Consider the following 26860-nt stretch of genomic DNA (forward strand, 5'->3'; position numbering starts at 1 on the left):
CTCAGCTTCTCAGAGCTCTGATGCACCAGCCCCTAGCCATCCACAATAGTGTGCCCAGTTCGGGGCTTCCCAGTTCAAGAGAGACAGGGATCTACTGGAGAGAGTCCCATGGAGAGCTATGAGGGTGATTCGGGGACTTGCATATCTTTCTTGTGCTATAAGGATGATTCGGGGACTTGGATATCTTGCGCTATGAGGATGATTCGGGGACTTGGATATCTTTCTTGCGCTATAAGGATGATTCCGGGACTTGGATATCTTGCGCTATGAGGATGATTCGGGGACTTGGATATCTTTCTTGCGCTATAAGGATGATTCGGGGACTTGCATATCTTTCTTGCGCTATAAGGATGATTCGGGGACTTGGATATCTTTCTTGCGCTATAAGGATGATTCGGGGACTTGGATATCTTTCTTGCGCTATAAGGATGATTCGGGGACTTGCATATCTTTCTTGCGCTATAAGGATGATTCGGGGACTTGCATATCTTTCTTGCGCTATAAGGATGATTCGGGGACTTGGATATCTTTCTTGCGCTATAAGGATGATTCGGGGACTTGGATATCTTTCTTGCGCTATAAGGATGATTCCGGGACTTGGATATCTTTCTTGCGCTATAAGGATGATTCGGGGACTTGGATATCTTTCTTGCGCTATGAGGATGATTCGGGGACTTGGATATCTTTCTTGCGCTATAAGGATGATTCGGGGACTTGCATATCTTTCTTGCGCTATAAGGATGATTCCGGGACTTGGATATCTTTCTTGTGCTATGAGGATGATTTGGGGACTTGGATATCTTTCTTGCGCTATGAGGATGATTCGGGGACTTGGATATCTTTCTTGCGCTATGAGGGTGATTTGGGGACTTGGATATCTTTCTTGTGGGTGAGCGCAGGGGATGCTGGAGGGCCCGGTTTGGGCAGCAGTTCCGCGGTGCCAAGCTCTCCGGTGGCAATGCCACCCGTGCCGTTGCCGCCTCTCTGCCGAAGAGGCAGCGAAACCCCTTTGTATTCGGAAGGAGGCGGGAGCCCAGAAGCTATCGCGCCCACCCTCTGTTGAATGCCTTCCTCTGCCGATATGCAAGGTTCAGGCGGCTGCGAGGGGAAGCCCCAAGGGCCTGTGACCGGCCAAAATGGGCTGGAATGGCGCCGGAGGTGGCCGGTCACCAGGCGGCACGGGTTTTTCTCCTTCTTTTCTTTTTTCAGTTGCACCCTGTGACAGGACAGGGGGTAATGGATATAAACTACAGCACGAGAGGTTCCGCCTCAACGTGAGGAGGAACTTCTTCACTGTGAGGGTCACAGAGCACTGGAACAGGCTGCCCAGAGAGGTTGTGGAGTCTTCCTTCTCTGGAGACTTTTAAGGCCCATCTGGATATGTTCCCGTGAGACTTGTGCTAGATTCTCTGCTCCTGCTCTGGCAGCAGGGTTGGACTCGATGATCTTTGGAGGTCCCTTCCAACCCCTAACATCCTGTGATCCTGTGATCCTTGAAAAAAGACTGAGTGGCTGTTTAGTCGTGAGAAGAGAAGGCTGAGAGGGGATCTTATCAGTGTCTATAAATATCTGAGGGGTGGGTGTCAGGATGAAGGTGTTGGTCTTTTTTCAGTGGTGCCCAGCGATAGGACAAGGAACAACAGGCACAAGCTGGAACACAGGAGCTTCCACCTCAACATGAGGAGAAATTTCTTTACAGTGAGAGTTACAGAGTGCTAGAACAGGCTCTTCAGAGAGGTTCAAAGGGAGTCTCCTTCTCTGGAGACTTTCAAAACCCACCTGTTTCTGTGCGGCCTGCCCTAGGTGATCCTGCTCTGAGAGGGCGGTTGGACTGGATGATCTCTAGAGGTCCCTTCCAACCCCTAACATGCTGTGATTCTGTGATCCTGCTGGTCTTCTGCTGAACTGACTCAAGCTTATCTATATCTTTCTTATACTGGCAGGTCCATACTTGGACCAGGGTTCCTGCTGTGGTGTAATCACAGAATCAACCAGGTTGGAAAAGACCTCAGAGATCATCAAGTCCAACCTATTACCTAACACCTCCTGACAACTAAACCATGGCTCCAAGTGCTACATCCAATCTTTTTCTGAACACCTCCAGCAATAGTGACTCCACCACCTCCCTGGGCAGCACATTCCACTGGCCAATTACTCTTTCCGTGACGAGTAATGTAATGAGTAAAATGTGGTGAGTAAAGGTGAAGAATCACTTGCCTCAATCTACAGACTGTGCTTCTGTTGGCTGTTAGCCTTCACTGATGCCAGTGTGTGTAGCCAGCTCCTTTGTGGTCATTGCTTTTCAGGCTTCTCTGGTCCTGTTCATCCAAGCTGCTCCCAGCCAGTGAGTCCCTAGCCCATAGTGTTGTGGAGCCTGGCTATCTCATGTGTAGGAGTAGTGCAGGGGGCTTTCCATCCCAGGTGCAAGGCCTTGCATTTGGCATGGTTGAAATTAATGAGCAGTTTCTTAATCTACTTGTCCCTCCAAAGAGCTGCCCTCCCCTTCAATGTGGCAAATTCATAAGGCATGATTTGCCAACGATTCAGTGATTTAAAGGCCATTAGTTGTATTTCTCTAGACACGCTTTGATTTGCCCAGTAGGCTTCTAGTATTGTGGTTATTGCACTCTGCCCAGATATTTCCTTTGGTAATCCAAGAATTAAGCCATAATCAAGTGAAACACACTGAAAATCTTCATATAATTTGTATATAAATTATATTACTATTACTTTAAGGTGTTGAAAGTTGTTTGATGATGCCCTACATTTGAAAAAGCAATCTCTTGTCACTTCAAAACAAAGTCATCCACCCTGTATTTTGTAAGTCACTATTGCGTTATGTTGATAGAAGCAGAAGTGGATATGATTTTGTGAAACTAGAGAAGAAATGAGGAAGAGAGAAGAAAAGGAGCCAGAGCTTGACAGTGTCATGTCAAGCAAGAGATCTCCAGAGCTTGCATCCCCAGCTCCTGAGACTAGTACATACATGGATGAACATAGGCAGTCAAGTTGTTTTGTTAAGTAGATATGAGAATCTCTCATGCATGGTGCAGTTGTAACCGAACCTGTTTGGTTTAGTCTTGTTAAAGACAGGCCTGATTCTATGAAACTGAAGCACCAACCTTAGCTGGCTGCAGCTAGTGCTGCTCCTTGGCCAAAGCAATCAGTCTTCAAAGCAGCACTGTGAAAGCTGGATTTTCATAATCTACCAATGGTGCTTGTATTGTGAGGGTTTGCTGAAGGAGGTCATTTCTTCTGTGGCTTTTCGCTTTAATTTCTGTGGATTTGTCATGAATGTCCCAGAGACTAGAACATTTGAATAAAAAGAAGAGAGTTGCCAGCCCCCAAAATTATAGTAAGAAACCTGATCTTGAAAAATGCTCTGGCAAAGTGACTTTCAGCTGCAGCCGGGGCAATTAGAATTTTTTCTGAGAGCAGCAGTTTGTAATGCAGGGTAAGACAGCAAGGGCAGAGCCCTGACTAATCTTCCATTTGTCTCTGACAAATACATAGAATATATGACCAGAAAAACAGCCTAACAAATCCACACAGATGACATGTTTGATATCCTGAAAGCAGCAATGAGCCAGAGGAGAAGGAAAAGTTACCCACAAGCAACAGAATGGACTGCAAAAACACAGAAGCAAGCCACAGTGCTGTGGAAGCAGTGATAAAGTGCTGTTCTCTACTACCAAACATCATAACTGGAAAGCAAACAGGACCTTGAAGTTCTTGCTTATGCTTCTAGATTAGTTTAAAAGGGCTTTTTTGATTCATTCGCTGCTGTGAAACATAATTGTTTGAAGAAAGCTGTAGCTGTCATTGCTTCCTGAAAAATGATGTTTTGATCAAAATCTGAATCGCAATTAGGCAAATTACTTATAAAAAAAAAACAAACCTGTATCTGTGTTTAACAGAAGGCTTTTAGTGATAATGTTGTTTGGTCTTTGCAATTAATCTCAGACAGAGTTACTGCATGGGGTGTATTTTTAAAGAATCTGTGCTCTCAGTTTCCAAACTCTCAATCCTGTTATCAGAGGAAAGATCCCATTAGCAAGATCCATATTCAGTAATAAGATAATTATGACTCCAGCACAGTACTTGGAAAACTTAATTTTTCAGTCAGAGCCTGAAGTCATATAAAATTTAGCCAAACTGCTAAAACAGTTGTCTCCCCTTCTTTGGGTACAACCACAAATCCAATTAGTCAGATATGTTCTAAACAGCAGCGACATAAATACAGATATAATGGCAAAGAGCCCTAATGTTCCTTTGGAAAATGTGCTCACAGATGCACTTTTTGCCCCAGGAAATTCATCAAAACATCCCCCCTGTTGCATAAAAGGAGTTTGCAGGATGAACTATGAGCTTCATGTTCCTGCAAATTCATCCATGTCCGTTTCTTGCTCTTTCTGGATCAAATAATGCCTGATAACATGCATGTCAGCCTGCAGGTGTGATCTGCATCCAGATCACAGGCAACAGACAGGCTGTGGCAGGACCCTGAAACAGCAGTGGCCATAGCTCTGGGTGATGGAGCCTCAGCTTACAAGCATTTCCCAAAGACCAGGGGCTGTCTGTGACCATGGCCTGCCTGCACTGCCTCTGGGAGCCTTTCCCCAAGGTCCCAGCTGAGCTACCTTGGCTCTGAACCCAGGCAGCCAAACCCCAGGATGTTATGAAGCCAACTTGCAAGTTCATCTTCAGGTAATGTCTGAGAGAAGCAGGTATTCAATTGATGGTGACAATGTTACTAACAGTAGCTGCCCTCAGTCATACCTTATTACTGCACAAACCTTGAGTACCACTGTAAAATAAAAATGCTGTATCCTAAATGGATCCATACCAATGTTTTAATTAACTTAGTCAATAGATCAAAATGAATCTTACTTGACAGGCTGCTCCTATGATGCTGGTGGAATGCCAGCCTGACTGCTCCCTGGTGTTTGCACCTGTGACAATTATGAGAAATAATAACAAAACAAGACATTGCAGGATCCTTGGAGAGCTTCAGAAAAGTTCTCCGAGGCTGTTGGGATGATTAAGGGACTGGAGCTCATCACAGATAAGGAAAAGGGTGAGACAGCTGGGATTGTTCAGCCTGAGAAAGGGAAGGCTCTCTGAAGGGAGAATGCAAAGGGGATGGAGCCAGGCTCTTTTCAGTGGTGCCCAGTGACAGGAGAAGAGGCACAGACTGACATGTGGGAAGCTCCTTCTGAACATCAGGAAACACCTTTTTATTGTGAAGGTGACCAAGCACTGCCACAGGTTGCCCAGGAGGTCGTGGAGTTGGAGATACTCAAAAGTCTTTTGGATGTAGTCCTGAGAAACAGGTTCTAGGTGTTGTGGCTTGAGCAGGGATTATTGGAAGGATTAAATATCAAAACATTTTGATCCAGGTGATAACCACAAAGGGAGAAAATGTACACAACAGGAGGTGTCTTTCTGATGAGTAAGTCCGTTAATGTGATCTGAAACTTTAAATCAGACCTTTAGTGTGGACACTCTAATCCTGTTCTCCATGAAGTCAATAATATTGGCTTTCATGAGTTGTGGAAGCCTGCTCAGTGAGCATGTAGATGGCTGTTCCATAGATTTCCAGGAATTTAACTCACACTTTGTCTGGTAAATCTCCTTGGCTTTAAACCCTGGGAGTGCCATGTGTAGCAATGGTGATGAAGGATTGTATCTTTTGTGTAATTACCTGGACAGTTTGTATTTTAGAAATCTTCCTCATCTCTTTTTACTGTCATTTCTGTCTTAACAGTTCTACACCACTCAGCTGCTGCTTGATAAAAGCCTCTGTTACAAGGGCAGATAGGCACAGGGCAAATGTACCTGTGCCTTCACCTCCTGTGGTGGCTGCAGTGGCTAGCTGTGACTAAGAGGACAGTGCAGATTCCCTTTTTGGTCAGTATTACACAGGGCAAATTCAGCAGAATTAATCTGCTTCTTTGGAAACTGCTCAAATCCACAGTTAACTTGTTGATGCTGCAACCCTTATTCCAAATCAAGAACCCACCCTCTAAGCAGTGCTGTGGTGGTTGTGTAAGCATCGCTTTCAGCAAAACCTGTTTGTGAAAAGAGAAGTTTGCAAGATAAAAATATGGCTGATAATCTGTGATCTGACTTTAAAACGAAGCAGTTCTTTAAAGATCAAAGGAAGGTGTTTGTGTGCACACCTATACGTACACACATATTGGGCTGTATGCCCTACGTGTTTGAAATAATTTCTGCTGAAAACACTTGTTCCAAATAATTTCAGTGAATAAGGATTTGAGTTGTCTTAAATGTTATTTAGAGAAAACATCTGTTCACAGTTTGCTGCCTGAGCCTGCACTTCAACAAACAGAAGTCCTTACTCCACTGAGGAGATCTGCTGAAGCTAACAGGTTTCACTCATAGCAGAAACTCCCAGGGAGGGCTCCTAAGGTTTTAAAACACAAGAGCTGGCCTATGGTTAGCAACAAGGTGGTGTTTTTTGGGTTTTGCTTTTTTTTTTTTTTTTTTTTTCCTGAGCAGAAGAGTGAATAAAATAGTCCAGGTCTTCAAACAGAAGGTGGTGGTCTTCAGAAAGGATTTCTAACTTAATGCAAGCTCCTCGTTAGCTGCTGCTCAGACTAGAAATGAGTATGCAGCAATTCCCTGGGCACTCTCTGGTGGGAAGAATATACTGCAGAATCCATGTAGTTTTCACATGGGTAGCAGCAAGACATTTGGAATTTGTGACATGGGCACTGAACACACAGATCCAAATATTTGGGGGTTGATAAAGTCAGTGGTCTCAGGGTGAGACACAGAGGGTTTTTACAGTTTGAAACGTGATCTCCTCAGATACCCAGAAGTAATTAAAATCTATGGAAACTCCAGAGCTGCTGAACATTGCAGTTAGTCACCATGGCAGAAAGAGCTTTGATAATTCCTGTTGATATTTCTGAATGAATATTATGGCTGTATTTTGTAGATTATATGCTATTAATACTAGTGTAGCAAATCAGAACAGATGGCCCTTACTCTGATTGCAAACCTAGCATGGTTTCAAACTCCTTCTGCTCTGTTTATCAAGTTGACCATTTATTAGCTGAGCAGCCTTCTGAGTGATTACTGTGAAGGCTGACTTGGTTAAAAATCAACTGGGGTTAATTAAATTTGTTTCTAAGGATGTGCACATCACACCAGGGAAGAGTCTGCTCAATATTTGCGCTCCCTAAATATCTGCATGGCAGAGTTATGAAGTGAAACCTGTTTTCAGTGTCTTTGTGCAAATGAGAAGCAGCTTCTGAGTTTGGGACAATGTGAGGATGAGCTGGGCTAGGTTATGAAAAACAAGGTCTCGAATGGCTCATACAAATACTGGCTGCTCCTCCCTGTAGAGGAGCACTGGAATTATTTCTGCTTTCCACACTTGAAATTAATACTCCAAACTGGCAACAGAAAACACAGCTGAGCAGCTGAATGCAAAAAAATCAACTGCTCTCTCTGGACTTGCCAATTTACTTGCCCATAGAAATGCCAAATTTTCTTGTGCTTTTCAGAAATAATGTGGTTTAGTACTCAGCAGAAGAAATGTCTGTCTTCATCTTTTAAATGTCCCAAAAGTGTTCCACAGTTTAAATCCAGTACTAGAAACATGAGAAAAAAACCAAATAGATACTGGATTTAAACCAAGCGAAGTGGATTCAACACTGCCTAGGATGGCTGCTTCAGCGGAGGAAGTCACAGAGCAATGCTCAAGGATCTTGAGGCTGTGATATTTATAGGCAAGCAATTAATAGAGAAATGGGAGAAACCCCCAAGAATCTGTAAAACCATGTCCTCAAAGAGAGGTTAAGTGATATGCAATAGACACTGGGCCAAAAGGAGTACTCCTCCTTGTGCACTAAGTATCACAGTATCAGTCTGTTTGACCTGGGAAGTAATCCTGACTGGAAACCTGCCTGTGCATCATTAGTTCTTTACCTGAATCGTTTATGAGAGTTTCCTATGGTCACAGCACCCATTTGATTACAAAAAATCTTGTGGTCTGCCTGCATGCCTGCTGCTGCGCAGCAGGAACTCTTGCTTTGTCAAAGGCTCTTTCCTTGCTAGTTGTGGACTTCAAAGGCAGAGGCTACAGTGGCAAAAATACAAAAGCTAAATAAAAATCTGGCATTTTGCTCAACTTAAATTCACTTTGACAATTCCATTTCTCAAATAAAGAGAAAGAACAAGTGCAGGACATCCAAGCTTTAAAATAAAATGTATTGAACAGTTAGGGTTGCTATTATGGAATAGAGCAGAAATCTGAGAACAGTGACCACTGCCAGCAATTGTAGCATCACCTGCACCTGTATCCTGAAAATTGTATTTCCCCCTGCAAATTTTGCAGTGTTCACTAAATAGTGCAACTACACTTGATGGATGTGACAATCTGAACAAGTGCTGACAAGAAGCAAACTAGCATGTGTTGGGCCAAGGGTTAACTTGGTGTGCTGGTCTGCACTGTGAAACTGTAGGGACACAGCTCTGGCCTGCCACAGAAGTTGAAGTATCACTTCTCTTCTAGTCAGTGAAATGAAGTTTGGGCTGTATCTTTGTTTGCATGAAGCAATTCTGTGGAAAGGGTGGGACAAGGATGTGGGTTTCGTTTCTACTCTAAAGGCATCCAGCTTCCCCATTCCTTTTAGTGAGGAGCTTCCAGCCCCGAGCCGTTTCTCAGTGCCTCCCACACCGAACACTTTCTGGAGGGTGATAAACCCCTGCTGTGCAGGGTGGATCACTGCAGGAAGCCTCCTGCCCTGCCCGGGCTGCAGAGCTGAGTGCAGTTTCTTGTTTCTGCTGACCTCATGAGGTCCATGCAGTACTTGCAGTGGCATGCTCTCTTCAAGCCTTTGAACCCTCAAAGTCTTTGTCTCTTGAGTGCCCCTCAGCCCACCTTGCCCCCCAAGACTCCTCAAGTGTTCCTCCCTTCTCTGAGGGAGCAGAGCAATGAGTTGCAGGAGGCAGAGACAAACTCTTCAGATAAACATATTTATTAATGCAGGTTCATTATTAACTCAGACCTTGGCCACAAATAATAAAGCAGCCAAACACCTTCAGGGCTTCTACAGGCCAGCCTGACAAAGGATGAAGTTGTCCATGGTGCGCTACTATAGCACAGAACACAACCAGAGCTGGCAGCTTGTCTGCGCCTTACACTTTCCTGGGCCAAGGCCTCCGCGCCTTCCCTCTCCCTGCTCACTTCTTTGTGGCAGTGTTCACTGTCTCCACTGGATCCATCTTTATGGTCTGTGTTGGAGATCTGGATGGAACTGGCAAGGCTCAGGAAGGTTTTGTGAAATGAGCTTCCCACACTGGCCTCTGGTTTGCCTGCAGTCCAGACAGGTTCCATATCCTTCTCTTGCAAGGTCTCAGGTGGCCTCTATGGGGGTCTTTTTGAGGCATCTGTATTTTGCTGATAGAAACTTTCAGGTTTTCTTCAGCTATGCTATTCCTGTCTCCTGAAATGTGGATTTGTCTTAAGCATGCTTGCAGTCATGGTATGCTGCCTTCCAGTTTTCATTGGAGGGGGGAATGCCTTCAAGTGCCAGCCTGGCTTTCTGGATGGCTGGTCCTGATGCACAGAGTGCTTGTTTCCACAAATAAAGTCCAGTCCTGGTACACAAATGGGCAGAGGGCTTGAAACGAAAGTCTTTTTTTCCTCCACTGAATATAAAAGGGTATAACATGATATGCTCAGCCATGCACATTTTCCTTTCTACCCATGAGGATTCCCTCATTCCTCTGGGAGATCCTGTAGGTTTCTGCTGTTGTCCTGGACACCAGCTTCCCCGTGCTGCTGAAACAGCAGTGAAGGTGATAGGGCCCACCTGACTGGCCTGGCAGTGCTGGGGCTGGTGAAATACTTTCTGCTGAGCTGTCCTCAGTAACACCACCCAGAAAAGTGTGTTAGCAGCCCTGGAACTCACCTAGTCCCAGTGGCACTGCAAGATGGTGGTGTGTGGTTTGGGGCTGTCTTGCAAAGAAAGGCAAATTCTTAAAACCTTTGGATCTGAAGCCTTAATATGTTGATTATCTGTCTGAAATGTATTTGGCTAACTTCTTTGAACAGGACAAAACCCAGAGAAAGTGCTATGTTCAAAATGCAATAAAAGGGTAGGTCTTTTAGAAAGAGAGACACTGATGAATAGACAAGCTCGTATGGTGGGCCACCTTGAAGAAAGTTAAAGTCATCTCTGACTTCCAGCTCACTTGCCTGGAAAGATCTGTGAGCAAACGTCTCAACTGCGTGGGCAGAAGTCCTGGTCTTCCTTCTGTTCTACCAATTATCCCTCAGTTCTCCTTCCTTTCCCTTTCCCTTTCCCTTTCCCTTTCCCTTTCCCTTTCCCTTTCCCTTTCCCTTTCCCTTTCCCTTTCCCTTTCCCTTTCCCTTTCCCTTTCCCTTTCCCTTTCCCTTTCCCTTTCCCTTTCCCTTTCCCTTTCCCTTTCCCTTTCCCTTTCCCTTTCCCTCCCCTCCCCTCCCCTCCCCTCCCTTCCCTTCCCTTCCCTTCCCTTCCCTTCCCTTCCCTTCCCTTCCCTTCCCTTCCCTTCCCTTCCCTTCCCTTCCCTTCCCTTCCCTTCCCTTCCCTTCCCTTCCCTTCCCTTCCCTTCCCTTCCCTTCCCTTCCCTTCCCTTCCCTTCCCTTCCCTTCCCTCCCCTCCCTTTCCCTGACCTCCCCTCCCATTCCCTGACCTCCCCTCCCTTTCCCTGACCTCCCCTCTGGGCTCCCTCCCCTCCGGGCTCCCTCCCCTCTGGGCTCCCCCGCCGGTGACAGTTCCAGGGCACGCCCAGCAGAGGGCGGCCGCCTCAAGTCCCTTCCGGCCTCTCGCCGCGCCGCAAGCTCCGGCAGCTACCCCCCGGAGTGGCGCCGGCTTGCGACCTCCCGGCTGCTTGCCACTTAGTCCTTGACTTGACTTCCAGTCCATTGTACCCCTAAACAGAGAGAGCATGAAGGAAATGGAAAGATGGAAAGATTCTGCCCACTCTACTGGGTCTCATGCAGCTGGGTCAGAAATCCTGATGGAGCAGAGGTAAACCCTGGACTTGTAGGCACTTGCTGTCTCTCTCAGAAGAAACTTCACAGTGGCAGATTTGGACTAAATGTTTTAATAACTTCTAAACCTTTTCCCCCCCTCCCCCCCAAAGTTACAAATATCAGTTACCATCATTCATTTAATGAGCTACCAACAAGTAGCTAGGTCATTATATTGACAACAAATTATTACCTGGCCTTTCATCCAGTGTCTTGTCCCTACACCTCATATATTCTTAGCTTTTATTCAAAGAAAGCTCCCCTGTTCCATTGACACATCACAGGATGGGTTGCCACATAAGAACACAACAGAATGTTGGTTGAGAGACTCAGGGCTGTTTAGACTTGAGAAGGCTGAGATCAATGTCTAAATATCTGAGGGGTGGGTGTCAGGATGAAGGTGTTGGTCTCTTTTCAGTGGTGCCCAGCGATATGACAAGGAACAACAGGTACAAGCTGGAACACAGGAGCTTCCACCTCAACAAAAGGAGACACTTTATGGTGAGTGAGAGAGCGCTAGAACAGGCTTTTCAGAGAGGTTGTGTAGTGTCCTTCTCTGGAGACTAATAAAACCTGTCTGTTCCTGTGTGGTCTGCCCTAGGTGATCCTGCTCTCGCAGGGAGGTTGGACTGGATGATCTCTAGAGCTCACTTCCAATCCCTAGTATTCCGTGACTCTGATTCCATATGGGGTTACAGGTTTAGGATGGACCAGGTTAAAGCTGAGTTGATTTTTCACTTTGTCCTCAACCAGGGTGTGATTCTAATGAATCCTCCCATGTCAAAATACCATGGCACAAAGTCTTCCATGGGGGTTACCCAGGAGGTCCACAAAAGTTAATAACCTATGGCATATCCCTTTGCAAACTGGAGCAAACAGAAACTACACACAACCTCGTTAAACCAAAATGATGTTTAATCTTGGGAAGAAAACAAGACACCAAGAACAGAACGTGAATAGAAAATGTCAGGCAGTTGGTTTGTCTTCCCTAAGGGTTCTTTGTGCTGCATTAGAGCCTACACAGACATTATCTCCTGAAGGGTTATGAGCCACTACAGTCCAAGGCAGTTCTGACCTCCTGCTGTAAAACCTCCAGGTTTGAGCCTCCTGGGGGAAAATTGTCTTTGGGCTCAGAGCTGACCTGAGTTATGGCATCAAGGTAAACCAGCAGGAAATGCCAACCTGTGGGAGTTCTTCCCTCCAGTGTAGAGTGCCTGACAAACCTGTAACGTGGGCCATTAAGCTGATGCCATGGTCAGTGTTCAAAATAACTTTAATGCATTCAGTAAAAAAGTCACAAAAAAAGGATTAACCAGCAGTAGAGTCAAACACACACAAATAAGAAATGCAAATCCATTCTCTGTGTTTTCATTTCTTCTCCTGTTATTTTTCTTGCCTGGCTTTTCTGAAGCCTTTGCTTCTCTGTTGTATTTTCTGTCCTTCCCTTTCTTCATGGTTTATGTTCCCTGAAAGCCACTGCGTTTTAATCTACATATAAAAAAATATATATAATAGTTAACTTACTCATGGACAGTCTTTATTGTTTCTATATCTAAGTTCTTTGTCTTCAAATTTGCTATTGTGGAGTGAACTGTCACTGGGTTCTGTACTGCAGGGTGATCTGCCAAAGTTTCCAAAAAAGGTTAAAAACACTGGAATAAAAACAAGACCATGAAGAGCCCCAAACAAAATAACAAGGAACATGATCTTGAAAAATGTCCTAAAGATGTACGTTTTGGCTGCAGCCAGGACAACAACTCCCAGGATTGTAGAAACTGCACCTTGTAATACTGGGAAACCCAGCAGGGACAGAGCTTCAATTGCCCTTCTGTTGGCTGAGGACTCTCCACTGCTCACAAAGGCATAGGAAATGTGAGCAGAGAAATCTACTGAAAACCCTATACAAATGACCAGGTTGATCATGGATATGGAGTCTAGATTGACGCTCCAAAATGTCATGAAGCCAGCCACACCGACTATGACAGAAGCTATAGCAAAAGTCACCCACAGGCAACACAAGGGGCTGGGAATGAGCAAAAGGGAGACAATGAGCATTGCCCCGGCAGCAACCACAATGTTCTGAATGGTGTTCTGCACTATGACCAGGTACTGATCGTAGTAGATGAACGCTGGGTGGTACACCAGTAATGGCACACTGCACTGCCTGGCTGTCTCTCTTAACTCATGGAGGAGGTTCTTCTCATCAACAGCTGAGGTCACGTTCACTGTCTGGATGAAGAAACGTGAAGCTTTGATTTCATCCTGAGTCCTGTTAAGGTCCCACTCAAGCTGTTCCACTACTTTCCCAATTTTATCTAAGTTATCAAGGAAAAGAGTCTTATTGTTTAGATTTACCAGAATAGCTTCTCCTAGGACTGTGTATATTCTCAGCCATGACTCTGAGAGGTTCTTGTCTACGTATGAAATGCCCTCTAAATCCTGTGTGCAGTTCTCAATGGCAAGGCGAACGGTCTCATTCCAGTAATCTACACTTTCAGTAATGACAACCATGACCCTGGGGCCATATTCTGAGAAGTATTCCTCATTATCATCATAGAATGGACCAACGTACGAGTCGTCGCTGGCCAGATTCCGAAGATCGATGCCTTCCCTGATCTGTAGGCACCCATAAATGCTGCCAGCCAGATATGCTATGTAGAGCAGCACCACAAGGGCCTTGATCCATTTGTTGGTGAAGAAAGGGCCATAGTGCTTCTTAAAGAATATGCTCATTGGGTGCTCGCTTTCTGGCTGAGACGAGTGCCCAGAACAGTTGCCTATGCAGCAAGCGTTGTACAAGCAGGACTCGGCCTGACCTTCACCTCCTCCCACGGGCATACAAGTCAGCCAGTGCCGGTTTCCTTGCTCCCTTTTATGATTTAATACAAGAATTGCCCCAAAGAAGGTCATGGTATAGATATAGCAGAAGACAAAAGCGGTGCCTGTGTAGAGGCAAAATGACCTCACGGATGGAAAAGCAGTCCAGGTGCCAATGAAGAAGGCCAAAACATCTGTGAGAGTGGTGATGGTGACAGAAAGTGCTGCTTCTGAGTAAGTCTCAGCCAGCAGGGACTTAACATTGGATTTCTCTTTTCTTCTTGAGCTTTGTTCCCAGGCAGCAATCATGATGAACATGTCATCAACGCCAACTCCTGCAAGAGGAGACAAAGTTAAGGCTGCACTGCAACTGCCAGCTTCCATGAACACCCAACAAAAGCACAAAATAAAATGTGCATTCTGCATAAAATGAGGCTGGGAACGTTGCTCTAGTGCTGAGGCAAGGTATGCAGGCACAGGAAGACAGATGCTTTGCATGTGGCTGAATTTATTACGCTTCAGAACCCCCTGGTGACCTGATGGGTTGTTGATCCCTCCCCTTACTCTGCTGAAGGACTGAGCACACCTAGCCCACCTCTGACAAGTGTGCTGTAGCTGCTCTCCAGGTGTCCAGTGGGGCAGGTTTCAGAGATTGAAATACACTGCCTACTCTTATGCTCAACTGTGAATGAAGAGTCAATGCACTTCTCTCAGCCCTGATCTAGAGATTTGAACCACAGACCTTTTTTTTTTTTTTTTTGCCAGTGTTACTCTCTCAAGGGCTCTTCTAGTCCCTGAAAGTTAAGTCACATCAAAAGGGAGAGCAAGACTGTGTGAACAGAGGAGCAAGCATAGCTGATAGAGCCGTGCCTAAAAGAGTGGAAATCACTACTGACTGCCCAGAGGGGCATTCACAGATGAATTAAACAGCAGGTCAAAAGGTGCTGCTGGACATCAGCAAGCCAGGCTGCTTCTGGAAAGCAGGCAGAATTCACAGCAATTCATCCCATTTAATGACGATTGGCTTTGATGCACTGCTCTAATCCAAGGAAGAGTGAAGTCTGCATGTTCTCTACAAAATACCTGAAGAGACTGGCTTGAGCCCTTCCCTGAGTGTACAAAAGGGTCTCTCTGAAATGTAGACCCTCTGAAACTGATGAGCAAACAAACAGAAAATAGATTTGAATTATGCAGGAATCAAAGAAATGATGTGTGCCCTAAGCAGCAAGGACTACATTCTATGAGGACCACATTCTATGAGGACACAAGTGACTCTTCCCCTCACTGCAGGATGGACCTGCCCATGACTTGATGCTCACATAACAGAAGACCAACACTCTCAGCTTGTTGTAACTCCACTTTGGTTTTGTATCAGACTCCAACTCACTTACCCAGAATGAGAAAAGGTGCAGTTGCTACAGTGACCACAAAGGGCACCCCGCAGAAGAGCAACAGTCCAAAGCTGCTCAATACAGCTAAACCAGCAGAAAGCACTCCACAGCATGCAAGCCAGACGTTATTTCTTATACAGCTCGACCTGAAAATATTGTAAGGAAGATTTTAATCACATGTCATATATGTCACTAAGGTGTTTGGCACAAGAAGACCACAGGCCCCAATCACAACCTTTCTGGGAAGAGAGCTCTTGATGAAAGCTGCTGTTTGCTGGGACAGCTCCCAGGTGTCAGCACTGGGCAAGACTGAGAGAATAAAGAGTTGCCTCTTGCCCAGTTTTCCACATTTTCCAGGCTGTAGCCCAGTTCTGATCTGTAGGAGAACCTCTAACCCCCAAGGCAAGAAGCATGTGTTGGTGGAACTGCCCTTGACTGTATGTCAGACAGCTGTATGCAGAAATTGGACTGCCTTAATGGATACAGTGCTCGAGGCAGGGACTAAACCAGTAAGCCCATCCCTCAAGTAGAACTTTCTTTCAGAAGCACAAACACAACCATAAGGGTGACAAATGTACAATGGTGACCTTGCACCAGCAGAGAGAAAGGACAGGTTAAGTTCTCTGCAGACAGCAAGGAAGGCTCAGACACTACTAGCAAGCAGAATACCTAAAGCTGTACCTGGATTTGCAGTAATCTATGAAGCTAGAGCTCACTCACCTGTACCTGAACTGAGCAGGTGGCAGAAAAAACATGCAAAGAGAGCTCAACATCTTGGTACATCTCCTCCTCCCTCCCCTGCTTCCTTCCTCTTTTTTAACTTATCTTTAATTGGTATGGTGTAGGCAGGATGAGGACAGAAGCTATGAAAGAAGCAATAGCATCACTTATTCCTTCCCTCCCCCCACAAATGAGGATTTGTCTGATTTTGATGCATCTTTCTGGTGATGACCCCACTGGGTCTGCCAAGCTGGACTGTAAGTTTTCCTCAAGAGAAGTGCTTGTGCAGGATTGTGCTACTGCCAGGCTGGCCCCTTCCTACATATGGGAACACAGAACCCTTTCACCATTCCAAGTCTGTCCCTTGGCACAGTGTATTTTGGTGCCAAAGCTACAGCTTGGCACCTTGGGCCTCTTAAGACGATACCAAGTAGAGAGTTGTTTCAGTTGTTTAAATAGTTCAGCTACAAAAAGGATTCTTGTGAGGCAGGGACTACAGAACTGGCTGATGGCTTCAGAGGACAAACAAATGGATACTGGCCTTCAAGTGTGCAGTCTGAACTGAAAGCTCACTCAGGTGTTTGTGGGGCAGGGACCATGAACCCCGTGTAAGCTGCTGGGAAACAGGCACAAGCAGGAGAGAAGCAGCAGAGGAATGACTGTGCCTGCTACCAAATGTCACGGCAAGTCTGCAGCTTCAAGAAAGACCTCACTTGACATGAGCAGAAAGCAGTTCAGGCAAGGTAAAGAAGGGTGGAGGTCACTTCTCATTGATCCATTGCTTAGAAGAAGGAATTTTACCTTAGGCAAGAGACGATGGAAAAGGTTATTGTCAAGAAGTACGTTATGGAGAAGAGTGGGATCACGCTCTTGGTATTTCCCTCAAACTCCTGCTGCCTGGACAGCGAGGTAAAGTAAGTCACCTGTGGTTAAAAGAAGGAAAGAAAAGATGAAGCACGTGTAGCTTTTCCCTGGTCTTTATCCAGATGCAGCGGCAATGCTAAGCATCACATCGGCACTGGCACATCCCCGTGGCGCTCACAACCTGCAGAACGCCCCAGCCTTTTCTCTCCTTCAGCTCCTTTGCGGGCCGGCGACGTGGCAGCCCGGGCACCCCGGGTCTCTGTCCCCGCAGCTGCTTACCTGAATGGCGGTGAAATTCATTCCCGCCAGCTTTGATGGGAAGTCCTGCAGGAACCTCTCCAGCCACCGCTGGCTCTCCGCCGCCTCGGGGCCGTCCTCTTGCAGGTAATACATGAGCTTCAGGGCCCGCGCCGACACCACCCGCCCGCCGGCGTCCGTCCTCACACCGCCCAGCGCGGTGCCCAGGAAGGAGGCCCCGCTGCCGGGGTAGGTGAGGTTCTGCGGGGCGGGCGCCGTCGCGTTGGCGGTGCGCGGTAGCAGCGGGTTGGGGCTGCAGCAGGCGCTATAGGCGGCATTGCGGGAGCAGAGGCGCTCGTAGTCGCTGTCTGCCACCGCCGCGTTCAGCTTCAGCACCTCGTCCCACGCCGCCGGCTCCAGGACGGAGTGTCCGTCCGGCGCCACGGCGATGAGGGCGGCGTAGGCGCCCTCGGTGGGCAGCCGTGTTGCAGAGAAGCGCTGCGAGTCGTTGGTGGGGAAGTACTGCTGCACGAAGTCGCGGTCGGCCTTGGCGGGACCCTCCGTCGGTGTGAACTGTTGCTCGATGTCGTTCGCCTGCCGTTGCGGCAGGAAGATGAATCCGGCGCCCAGCGCTCCCGACAGCAGCAGCGGCAGCAGCACGAAGGGCCAGGGGCAGGCGGCCACGCTGCTCCCCAGCCCTTCGAAGAGCCGCCTCAGCGGCCGCTCCACACAGTTAGTGTTGCAGCAAGAGCAGCGCTCGTTGTGATTCTGTGGCTTCTCCATGGGCGAGGCGGGAGCACGGAATGCCGACGGCAGCTTCACAGCTCCGTCGGAGTAGAGCTGCTTTCTGCTAATGCTGCTGCAGACAAAACGAGAGCTCCACAGCGCCTCGCCCAGGGCCGTTCCCGCGGGGCAGGCGGGCGCGCCCTCCCTGCTCTCACTCACGGAGACATCTGCTCCATTCCCGGGACAGGCAGGCGGGGACACAGGGATTCCACCGCCCCGCCCCGCCGCGCCCCGACCTCTGTTGCCGGTTTCGGCCTCGTGGGCTGTTGTTCCGCCGCGATGCCGTTACCGCGCCCGTCGGGCTGAGCGCTGCCAGGAGCCCCGTTGTGCGGCCCTGCAGCCCAGCTCCCGCGGGACGATCTGCAGTCCCAGCTCTGCCAGGCACGGTCCTGCACCGTTTCCTCGAGCGGCAGCAGGGCTCGTCGCCAGTGCTGTCTCCTAACTGTGGAGGTAGTGGTGTTCCGAAGCACTCTCTGTCCCATCCAGTACCTGTGCACCGCGGGTCCTGCCCCAGTCAGCTGCCATGGCTGTCTGAAGCTACACCTCGCTCTGCAGCTGTGGGTGACACTTCGCTTGGTAGCTGTTTGATCCCCTTGCTTGCACTGATGGGTAGTCCTGCTGGCCAGGTGTCTTTGTTGTGTCCTTTCCCCTTGCTCAGGCATTTGCCTGGCCCCTCGTTTACCATAACACTGCAATCCTGCAGAAAGGAATTGACTTTCTGCATGTGTAATGAGGGGAAAATCTCACTGTGAGGTCAGGTAGTGTCAGGCTGGTTGCAAGGGGAAGAGTTGGGTATGCCAGGGCAAAGGCAGAGCTGGTTCTAAGACTGTATTATGCACAGTTGTCTCATGAAAGTTCAGGCATAGTGGACAGCTTGGATTACAAGTTTTGGAATTTTGGAATTTGCATTTAGGATCTTGTGTTTTGAACTCCCTGTGGTAAACAGGATTGATGTGATCCTTGTGTGTGTGAACAGAGAACAAACCTAGGGAAGGACTTCCCACAGCACAATGGAATCAATTAGACTGATGATACAACACAATACTAAAGCCAGCTTCCATGTTGTAAGAAAGAGGCTGCAAAATTAAAAAGTGAGAGGTAAGGTGTAGTGAACCTGAGCCGAACACCACTGCATATCGAGGAGTTAGATCACAGAGCAATGTGCCTGTGCTGCATGCCCAGCATGACCCTCAGGCTGTGATATGCTGCACCATTCCCTAGTACCCACAGGATAACTTCAGCCAGCCCATGGTAACAGAGACAGCCTGCATGCAGCTCCCTGCTGATACCAGAGGTGAGGTAACCTAGACTTCTTTACTGTTCTCTGTGAATCTGCTGCTGTCACTACAGAGTCACTAAGGATTATTCTTCTCTCTAGGAGCCAAACATAGAAAGTGGTGGTGTGCAGTTTGCTGTGTTTGCCCTCTGGGTAAACAGATTTACAAAAGAAGGGGTGTGAGAGCTGAAGAAATGAAAGACTTTGAAGCCAGGTTTAGTGATTGCAATGGGCAAGCCACAAAAGCCTCAGTGCTGTGGTATGCCAGAACATTGTGCAGTAGCAATGACAGAAAGCATCTTTCCAAGTCCACAAAATACCCTGCAGCCTGGTGTACCTGATACTGGTAAGTGACAGTGATTTGAGTGCCTTCTGGCTAGGGAGAACATTATGCTTAGATGTGACTCTAGCTAGAAGTAGCTAGTGAGTCACAGACAGACAATCACTTCTTGCCCATCTTGGGAAGAAGCAGCTCTCTCCATTCCTGCCAGTACTTTCAAAGAAAAGTTGTAGGTGTTTCTTCTCTCTCAACCTAAGGATGCGGGCTTGCATTTGTTCTATGGGAAAGTGGGAACAAGTGGACATAGAATAACCAGTCAGGCTCCAAGCTGTGTTACGGATCTCCCACTTTGGCCAGCATTTACCACAGGCTGAATCCTGGTGATTCCCTTTCTGGTGTGCAGTTGTTCTGAGGCAAGTACAGCTAAGTTCTGAATTCCTCTGTGGGAATTACAAGGCACGTAGAAGGTATTTCCTTGAATCTCCTAACTTGTTGATTTTTTTTTTTTTAATGAAGCTGACTCCAAACAGGTAGTTTCTCACATGTTATGTTCTCAATTTCCTTGGATGAATGTCCATCAAGTTAGAGTCAGAGCTCTTTGTATAGGAGAAATCTATTCTCAGAAAAAAAAGGAGTAAGCTATTTGATCTCACCTGATGAGTTCTTGTCAAAGAGTTACCCCTGTGGAGAAGACAGCCTCTCTCACCACTCCAGGGTAAAACAGACCTGTGACCGGAAAAAAATACAGGCACAGCTATCTGCAGAGCCAGGCACCAACAAGACTTCTAGGGTAACTTGACAGTGGACCAGATCATGGATGATCCACTGTCATTGCAGCAGACATGAAGAGGCAATGTCCAGCTAAACGTTTTCCCTGTAAAAAATGGCCATAAATGTTACTGACTTTTTTTAGCTCAACATGCAGAAAATAAAAATTGGCTGCTTGTCATCGCCAGTTCTTTTCTGGCTCCTCAGGAGCTGGAGATAAGTTCTGGTAATGGTCAGGAGGCAGGAAACGGCCTGGTGGCAGAGGCTACCCAGTTAGGATCCCCAGTACATAGGGCACAGGTTGGTGTCTTTAGGTTAACTCTTTCTGAGGCTTGGGAGTCTGACTTATGGTGTGAGAAGGTGGCTTTACCAACTCTAAATTCAAGGTGGTTTTCAAGCAGGAGGTATGTGTTAGTCTTCTCTCCAAGAGTCTGTATTCTTGTCCTTACTCCCTGGCCTATTCATTAATGAATTTTATGGTAAATTCTAATAGGATAAAATCTGAAATACTCCTTAGGTCAGGGCCAGGATCCTGACTACAGAACTTTCAGCAAGGCATGCTTTTCCTGTCTTTGTGGATGAAGGCACTAACTCTTTCTTTACTGTTTCCTGGATCTAAGACTACTTCAGATGAAGAGGAAACTGAGCACACATCCCCTTTCCAGTGGAAGGTGTTAGGGTAAAAAATAAAACACCTGGTGATATTCCCACCTTTTGTTGCCAGCCTTTGCAAAGAAGGCAATTGTTTTTCTCTTCCTTTTGTAATATGGTTGTTGGTTGTTAGGTGTGTGCTGTGATTAATAGAAACACTGGTTATTCAAGTAGGCTTCACTTGGTTTGCTTTCCCCACTGACGTAGGAAGGGGTTTGGAGGCTGGATGTTAAGTTATGATGGCTCTTTGCAGGTGTGCAGAACCATGGGACTTTGATCCAGATCTATTAAAAGATAGGAAGTAAGAGAAACCAAGTTTCCTGATTAGACCACTGACTTTGATACTTACACTGACTTATGGTGCATGTCTAGAGTAATATTTTTCTCAATAGGGAAAACACAATCAAATTGGTTTCTGTGTGACAAATACAAGCTGAAAGCACCTCATGTGGACTACTACAAAACACAGACATGATTTCATCATGTGTATGCAAGATGCTGCTAGTGTCTTTGCTGTGAAATGCTCTGGGACATTTCAAAAGTAGGTCCCCACATACATAAATATTCCCAGTGCCGCATTTCTCTGTGTTTCTCAACGATACTGAACTGGTGACAAGCAAAGAGACATATACTTAAAACGCCAAGAAGAGAGCTAAGAGGAATAGCTAGTCCCATTCCTGCCTCGCAACATGCAGGACCCAGAAATACAATCAAGAAACTTCTAATATCCCCAGTGGACTCATTTGTAGATGGTGTCAGAATCAGATTTACAGAATTGCTTAGGTTGGAAAAGACCAAATATTGAGTCCAAATATTTACCTATCAGTATCTATTTTTCACCCACATCAACCAGTCAAGAATGGCTGTAAGCAACCAATTGACACCCAACCAAACAGGTGGGTGAGTTGCCTCCCTGTTCCACAGCACTCACATCAGACTGTTTCCAAAGAGGGCAGAAGACCTGAGTTTGACCCTGCAAATGAATTCTGGAAACTGCAGGTAATTTTTCAGATAGTGAAAAATGTGTAATAAATTCAAAGATGTGATTTCATTGTTTATATAGAATGTACTGACAGTGTCATTGGCCAGGTCCATTTCTGCATTCCAAAGATGCAGACAAGGCTTTGGTCATGGCTTGAATGTCACGACGGTTCCAGGGCTGAACCGGCTCCTAGCTGAAAAGGCAGTAGGGTAGGGAGAACAAATGCAGCTTCCAGCCTGGGGGATTTGAAATGAAGAAACAGCATATGCCTGGGTGGTGAGACTCCCTGCTTCACAGCCTTCTGTGTTTGAAAGTTCATTTTCAGTTAATCTCCTCAGACTCCATTTCCCTCTGCCTAGAACGGTATCTGTCTCCTCCTCTAGCTGTGCCTTTGCTCACAGACTCTGTGAGAATAATTATTTGGAAGAGGAGGCTGTCCTCAGTAATGCAGAGACAGCCATGTTCTGGTCTGTATCTGTACTCCTGTGTCTTCCAAGCAGTTACTGAGGTTGGAAGTGATCCAACCAGTTCTGTAGAATCACAGAGTAATTTAGGCTGGAAGGGCCCTCTGGATCTCATCTCATCCACGCCCTGCTCGGAGAAGGGCTTGGCATGGGTGCTAGCCAAGGTTGCTCAGGGCTTTGTCCAGCTGTGTTTGGAGGACCTCCAGGGGTGGGGACTCCAGAGCCGCTGGGCAACCTCTGTCAGTGTTTGACTACCTCCATCATGATTTTTCCCCCTCATCAATGTCAACATTTTGGTAGTGGGGCTGCAGGGATGGCCTCTGTGAGGGGAGGCCAGGGGCTGCTCTGAGATGGTCACTGTTGTGAAATGTAAATTCTCGCCGAAAATAAGCGGCGGAGATATTTATAAAGGCTTAATAAATATTTATTAACACTATATTACAAGTGATATGCAATTGGTATTTACAGGTTCTAATATTCAGTTGGCAAGAATCAATTCTGCAGAATCATAGAATCATAGAATCAAGAAGGCTGGAAGAGACCTCAAAGATCATCGAGTCCAACCTGTCACCCTCAACCTCATGACTATCTAAACCATGGCACCAAGTGCCACGTCCAATCCCCTCTTGAACACCTCCAGGGATGGTGACTCCACCACCTCCCTGGGCAGCCCATTCCAATGGCCAACCACTCTCTCTGTGAAGAACTTTCTCCTCACCTCCAGCCTAAACCTCCCCTGGCGCAGCTTGAGACTGTGTCCTCTTGTTCTGGTGCTGGTTGCCTGGGAGAAGAGACCAACCCCCTCCTGGCTACAACCTCCCTTCAGGTAGTTGTAGACAGCAATGAGGTCACCCCTGAGCCTTCTCTTCTCCAGGCTAAACAGTCCCAGCTCCCTCAGCCTCTCCTCATAGGGCTTGTGCTCAAGGCCTCTCTCCAGCCCTCGTTGCCCTTCTCTGGACATGCTCCAGCAATTCAACATCTTTCCTCAACTGAGGGGCCCAGAACTGGACATAGTACTCAAGGTGTGGCCTAACCAGTGAAATGTATATACACAGGAACTTTAAATAGTTTGAGGAAATCTGTATGTTTAGAAAGTGAAACTAACTTGGACTGGGGGGGTGGGGTGGGGTGTGAGTGCTTGTCGGAATCGGCAAGCCTACAACAGGCAGTTTGCACAAACTACTACAGAAACTCTATGAAGAAGTATTTAGCTTACTCACTGCCTGAAGAAATTTCGCGAGGTCTTTTCTTGATACTGTTTTATATTCCCAGAAATCGTAGCACGGATGTATCATAATAAAGCAATTGAAATGGCACCGACCGCGTGGCGCTGTACCGTGTGGTTGCGGCTCCTCTCGGAACAAAAGGGTCCTGGAAGATAGCCGGTGAATCCCGGCGGCTTTGCAAGGCAGTTCGCGGGGTGCGCTGTGTAAACCAAGCTTGCCCTCCAGGGGAAAAGCCTTGTTGCTGTGATCGCAGGATACGGCCAAAAGCGGCTCCTCTGCGAAGCTGGGGCGACCCTTTCCGCGGTCTACGGAGATCGGCTGGGGAGGTGCCGGTCCTTGCCGGTCAGTCGGGCAGAAGCGGCGGTCTACGGCGAGGCACTCGAACACGCCGGTTCAAGTCCCGGGCAAAGGCGGATCTCTCGGCAGCAGAAGGCACAAGGCAAACACGGGCACGCACACGGGAACAGGCGCGAGTATAAAACGGAGCACGGAGCACGGATACCGGGCACGGAAACACGGAACACGAGTTTACCAAACAACCCCTATTTGACATTTGCCGCACTAACACTGGTCCAGTGAGCATCCTTGTTAAACAGAGCAATTAATCAATGAACTGATTTTTCACCTAGTGTGAGCATAACTTCTAAACAAAGCCAGCAGGAGCATGTTACCTGAGCTTTGTTTGCCCCAAATGGCCCAGGAAATTGTCTACTCAGACAAAGTGGCGCCAAGAGTTCCCCCCCACTCCAGAGGGAAGAGGGGAGAGGGGGTTCCAGCTGAACATGTAGGAACATGTCCTGCCACCTTTAGGATATAACCTTGGTCATAGGCATCATTCACCACAGTCACCTCCAGTTCCAGCTGTCCCCAATGGGCCCACCACAGGGCACGACTGAGCCCATCCTCAAGGGAATCTGTGGCACCTCTGTGAAAATGCCTTCAAGTGGAGGGTGGTAAACACCAAGCAAAAGGAGAAGCAAGGCCAGAGCAGGAGGAGCAATGTAGGAAAAAAGACCACAGTGTGGGGTGAGGAGGAAAGAGAGAAGACCACGCCTGGGCCGAGCCAAGGGGCTGCTTGAACAGGAGCTAAGAGGTACGACCCCAAAGGGGCTGCTGCCAGTGAAGGAACCAGCATGCATATGCTGGCCCCAGTCTCCTGGGCCACCCACCACCTCCCCAAAGGGGCTGAGCATAGCATATGGTGAGGGGACTGAAGAGCAAGTAGGGCAGGGGAAGAAGAGGTGTCTGAAGGGAACTGTGTTTTTCCTAAGGGTTGGGTGGTTGTTTTCAGGCTTCTTTGACACCAGAATCTGTAAGAAATAGTTTGTTAATTGGTGAATCAATTGCATTCATGGAAGTTCTCTGAATGAACAAAGAGTTTCTGTCCATATCTTACTGGAATTTCTATTGAAACTCTCTTCTTAGTCAGAGCTGAGCTTACTTCTGCTCCTGTCTTTGGAAGCCCAGGACAGAAGGGCATTGATGTATTCAGGTTGCACATGGAAAGTGCTTTGCCAATTTTGTGAGATGCACTGGACCCTGGAATTAAAAAAGTGACATCAAGAAGACGTTTTCCAATTCCTTTCACCATAATGCTTGCAAAAGAACAATGCACGTGGTCTGGTGATGATGAGGACAGCCCTATGGGAGGTAAATTCCCGGTTTACACCCAGGGCAGCTTATCTGTTTAGAATATATGATTCCAAAGAATCCCAGGTAATTGTTCAGTGTTCTGGCACCAGGACCCGGAACTAGGAGATGTTTATTCGTGTTGAGAGTCTGCTCGTCCTTGCTTTGGGAGGACACAGTGACTGTGAAATTGCCATCCACTGAGTGCTGGCAGAATGAGTGGCTGCTATTCCTCTGCTTGATAATGAGACTGGTATTTGCTGTGAATATGGTAACCTTAAATGTTATGTAGAAAGGGACATCACCAAGACAGAGGCAGCTGTAATGTGCAAAAAGCTGTTGCTGCTTTAGATGTTGTCTCCAGGATGTCAATACATGTTAGGCATGTTCTGACCCCATTCAGTGTGAGGCTCTTCAGGAGTTTCTATGTTGGCTTTTTTGTTTGTTTGTTTGGGTTTTTTTAATTATTATTTTTAGGAAGAATGAAGTTGCATGGGTATTTTAACTGTCTGGTTGATAAGCTGTTTCTGTTGTACATTATAGTGATGAACAGTATTTCAGCTTATCTGTATGGGATGCCAGAAAGGCAAGATGAGCTGCTAGATTTTATACTTTAGCTCTGGGAGTATTTCTTTGCAAACTGACATAAGGCAAAATTCCTATTTCCACTCTGATTTTGGAATTGCGAGGTTTTCTATGAGGACCACTCTGAATTATAGTTTTAAACCCCAGGAGTGCTATGAATGCAATGTAACGTGAAGCTACTGAAGAACCTAACTGACTTCTGAACTTGTAGTTTCTTTTAAAAGATCCTTAAAATTTCACTTTCTTTAATATACAGAAATAATGTCACAACTTACTTTAATGTGAGCTGTAAAAAGTTTGCCCCTTTAATCTGTGTTTTATTAATAAAGAGTATGTTATCTTTACAGCCTTCTTTTTATTACGCTAACATTTATAAACTTCCTCATAAAACGGTCAGTGAGGTCTGGAAGATCTTCATGAACTCTAGGTGCAAGTTATTTATGGAGAACAGCTGCAGTGTAAAACTACAGTGCTTCTGTCTTACTCTTGCTTTGATCGACCAATATCTGTTTGGGCTTTATTCGTGGTTTTTAAATTTTTTTTTAACATTAAGTTGTTGTTTTGAATATTTTTGTATCACAGTATGCTGATCTGAGCACAAACTAAGGTTTGATTCAGCAGAGCTCAGATATCACAGGGGGTAATGTAAGTGCTTATTTTGTTATCCATGTAAGGGGTGACCTTTTTATAACTCTTCCCCTTTCATTTACAGGAAGGTAATTTTATACCTCGAGATGGGATGTTTTTAACAACCACACAACCAATGTTATCATTGCCTTTCTGCACCAGTGTTTGTGTGCCAACAGGATGTTAGAGAAATTGTCTCCTCCTCAGGTCAATCTATGCTCTTTTTCTGTTTATTACGGGTATGTATATCAGACTATTATTTTCTGTTACTGATGCACACATGGAAGTTTGTGTGGCTCCATCTGTGCCTATGCCTGTATATTTTTATCAACTTGTAGATTAAAACTTTTTTTGAGGAGCCAGAAAACTGGAGAAACGTCAGTACCTGGGTAACTTTCTTTACATACATTGTACCAGAAATGTAGACACATTTCAAATGGTGCTTCAACTCAGAAGGACTTTCAAGTTGCTTTCCAAATTAGGGGAATTTGGACTTGAAAGTCCTTC

The 26860-nt window shown here is 46.6% G+C and overlaps 1 protein-coding gene across 1 annotated transcript; it reads right to left on the reverse strand.

Moving 5' to 3' along the window:
* Nucleotides 1-229: 229 nt before the first annotated feature.
* LOC128973635 (patched domain-containing protein 3-like) lies at nt 230-17862 on the reverse strand. The gene is made up of 6 exons (XM_054389977.1): nt 17122-17862; nt 16780-16901; nt 15259-15404; nt 12661-14202; nt 12575-12626; nt 230-1073 (listed from the first exon to the last, which is right to left on the reverse strand). The coding sequence occupies exons 1-6, from the start codon at nt 17860-17862 to the stop codon at nt 230-232; spliced, it is 3447 nt and encodes a 1148-aa protein (XP_054245952.1).
* Nucleotides 17863-26860: the final 8998 nt, after the last annotated feature.

The sequence above is a fragment of the Indicator indicator genome, chromosome 20 (genome assembly GCF_027791375.1).
Source record: "Indicator indicator isolate 239-I01 chromosome 20, UM_Iind_1.1, whole genome shotgun sequence".
In the NCBI taxonomy this organism is placed as follows: domain Eukaryota; kingdom Metazoa; phylum Chordata; class Aves; order Piciformes; family Indicatoridae; genus Indicator; species Indicator indicator.

Excerpts from the sequence above, each read along its gene's own strand:
- LOC128973635 (XM_054389977.1), bottom strand. The coding sequence starts at position 17,862 with ATGGAGAAGCCACAGAATCACAACGAGCGCTGCTCTTGCTGCAACACT. Across the intron at positions 14,203-15,258 it reads TGCACCTTTTCTCATTCTGG|GAGTTGGCGTTGATGACATG; the intron begins GTAAGTGAGTTG and ends CTCCTCTTGCAG. Across the intron at positions 1,074-12,574 it reads ACAATAAAGACTGTCCATGA|AGGAAGGCATTCAACAGAGG; the intron begins GTAAGTTAACTA and ends GCATATCGGCAG.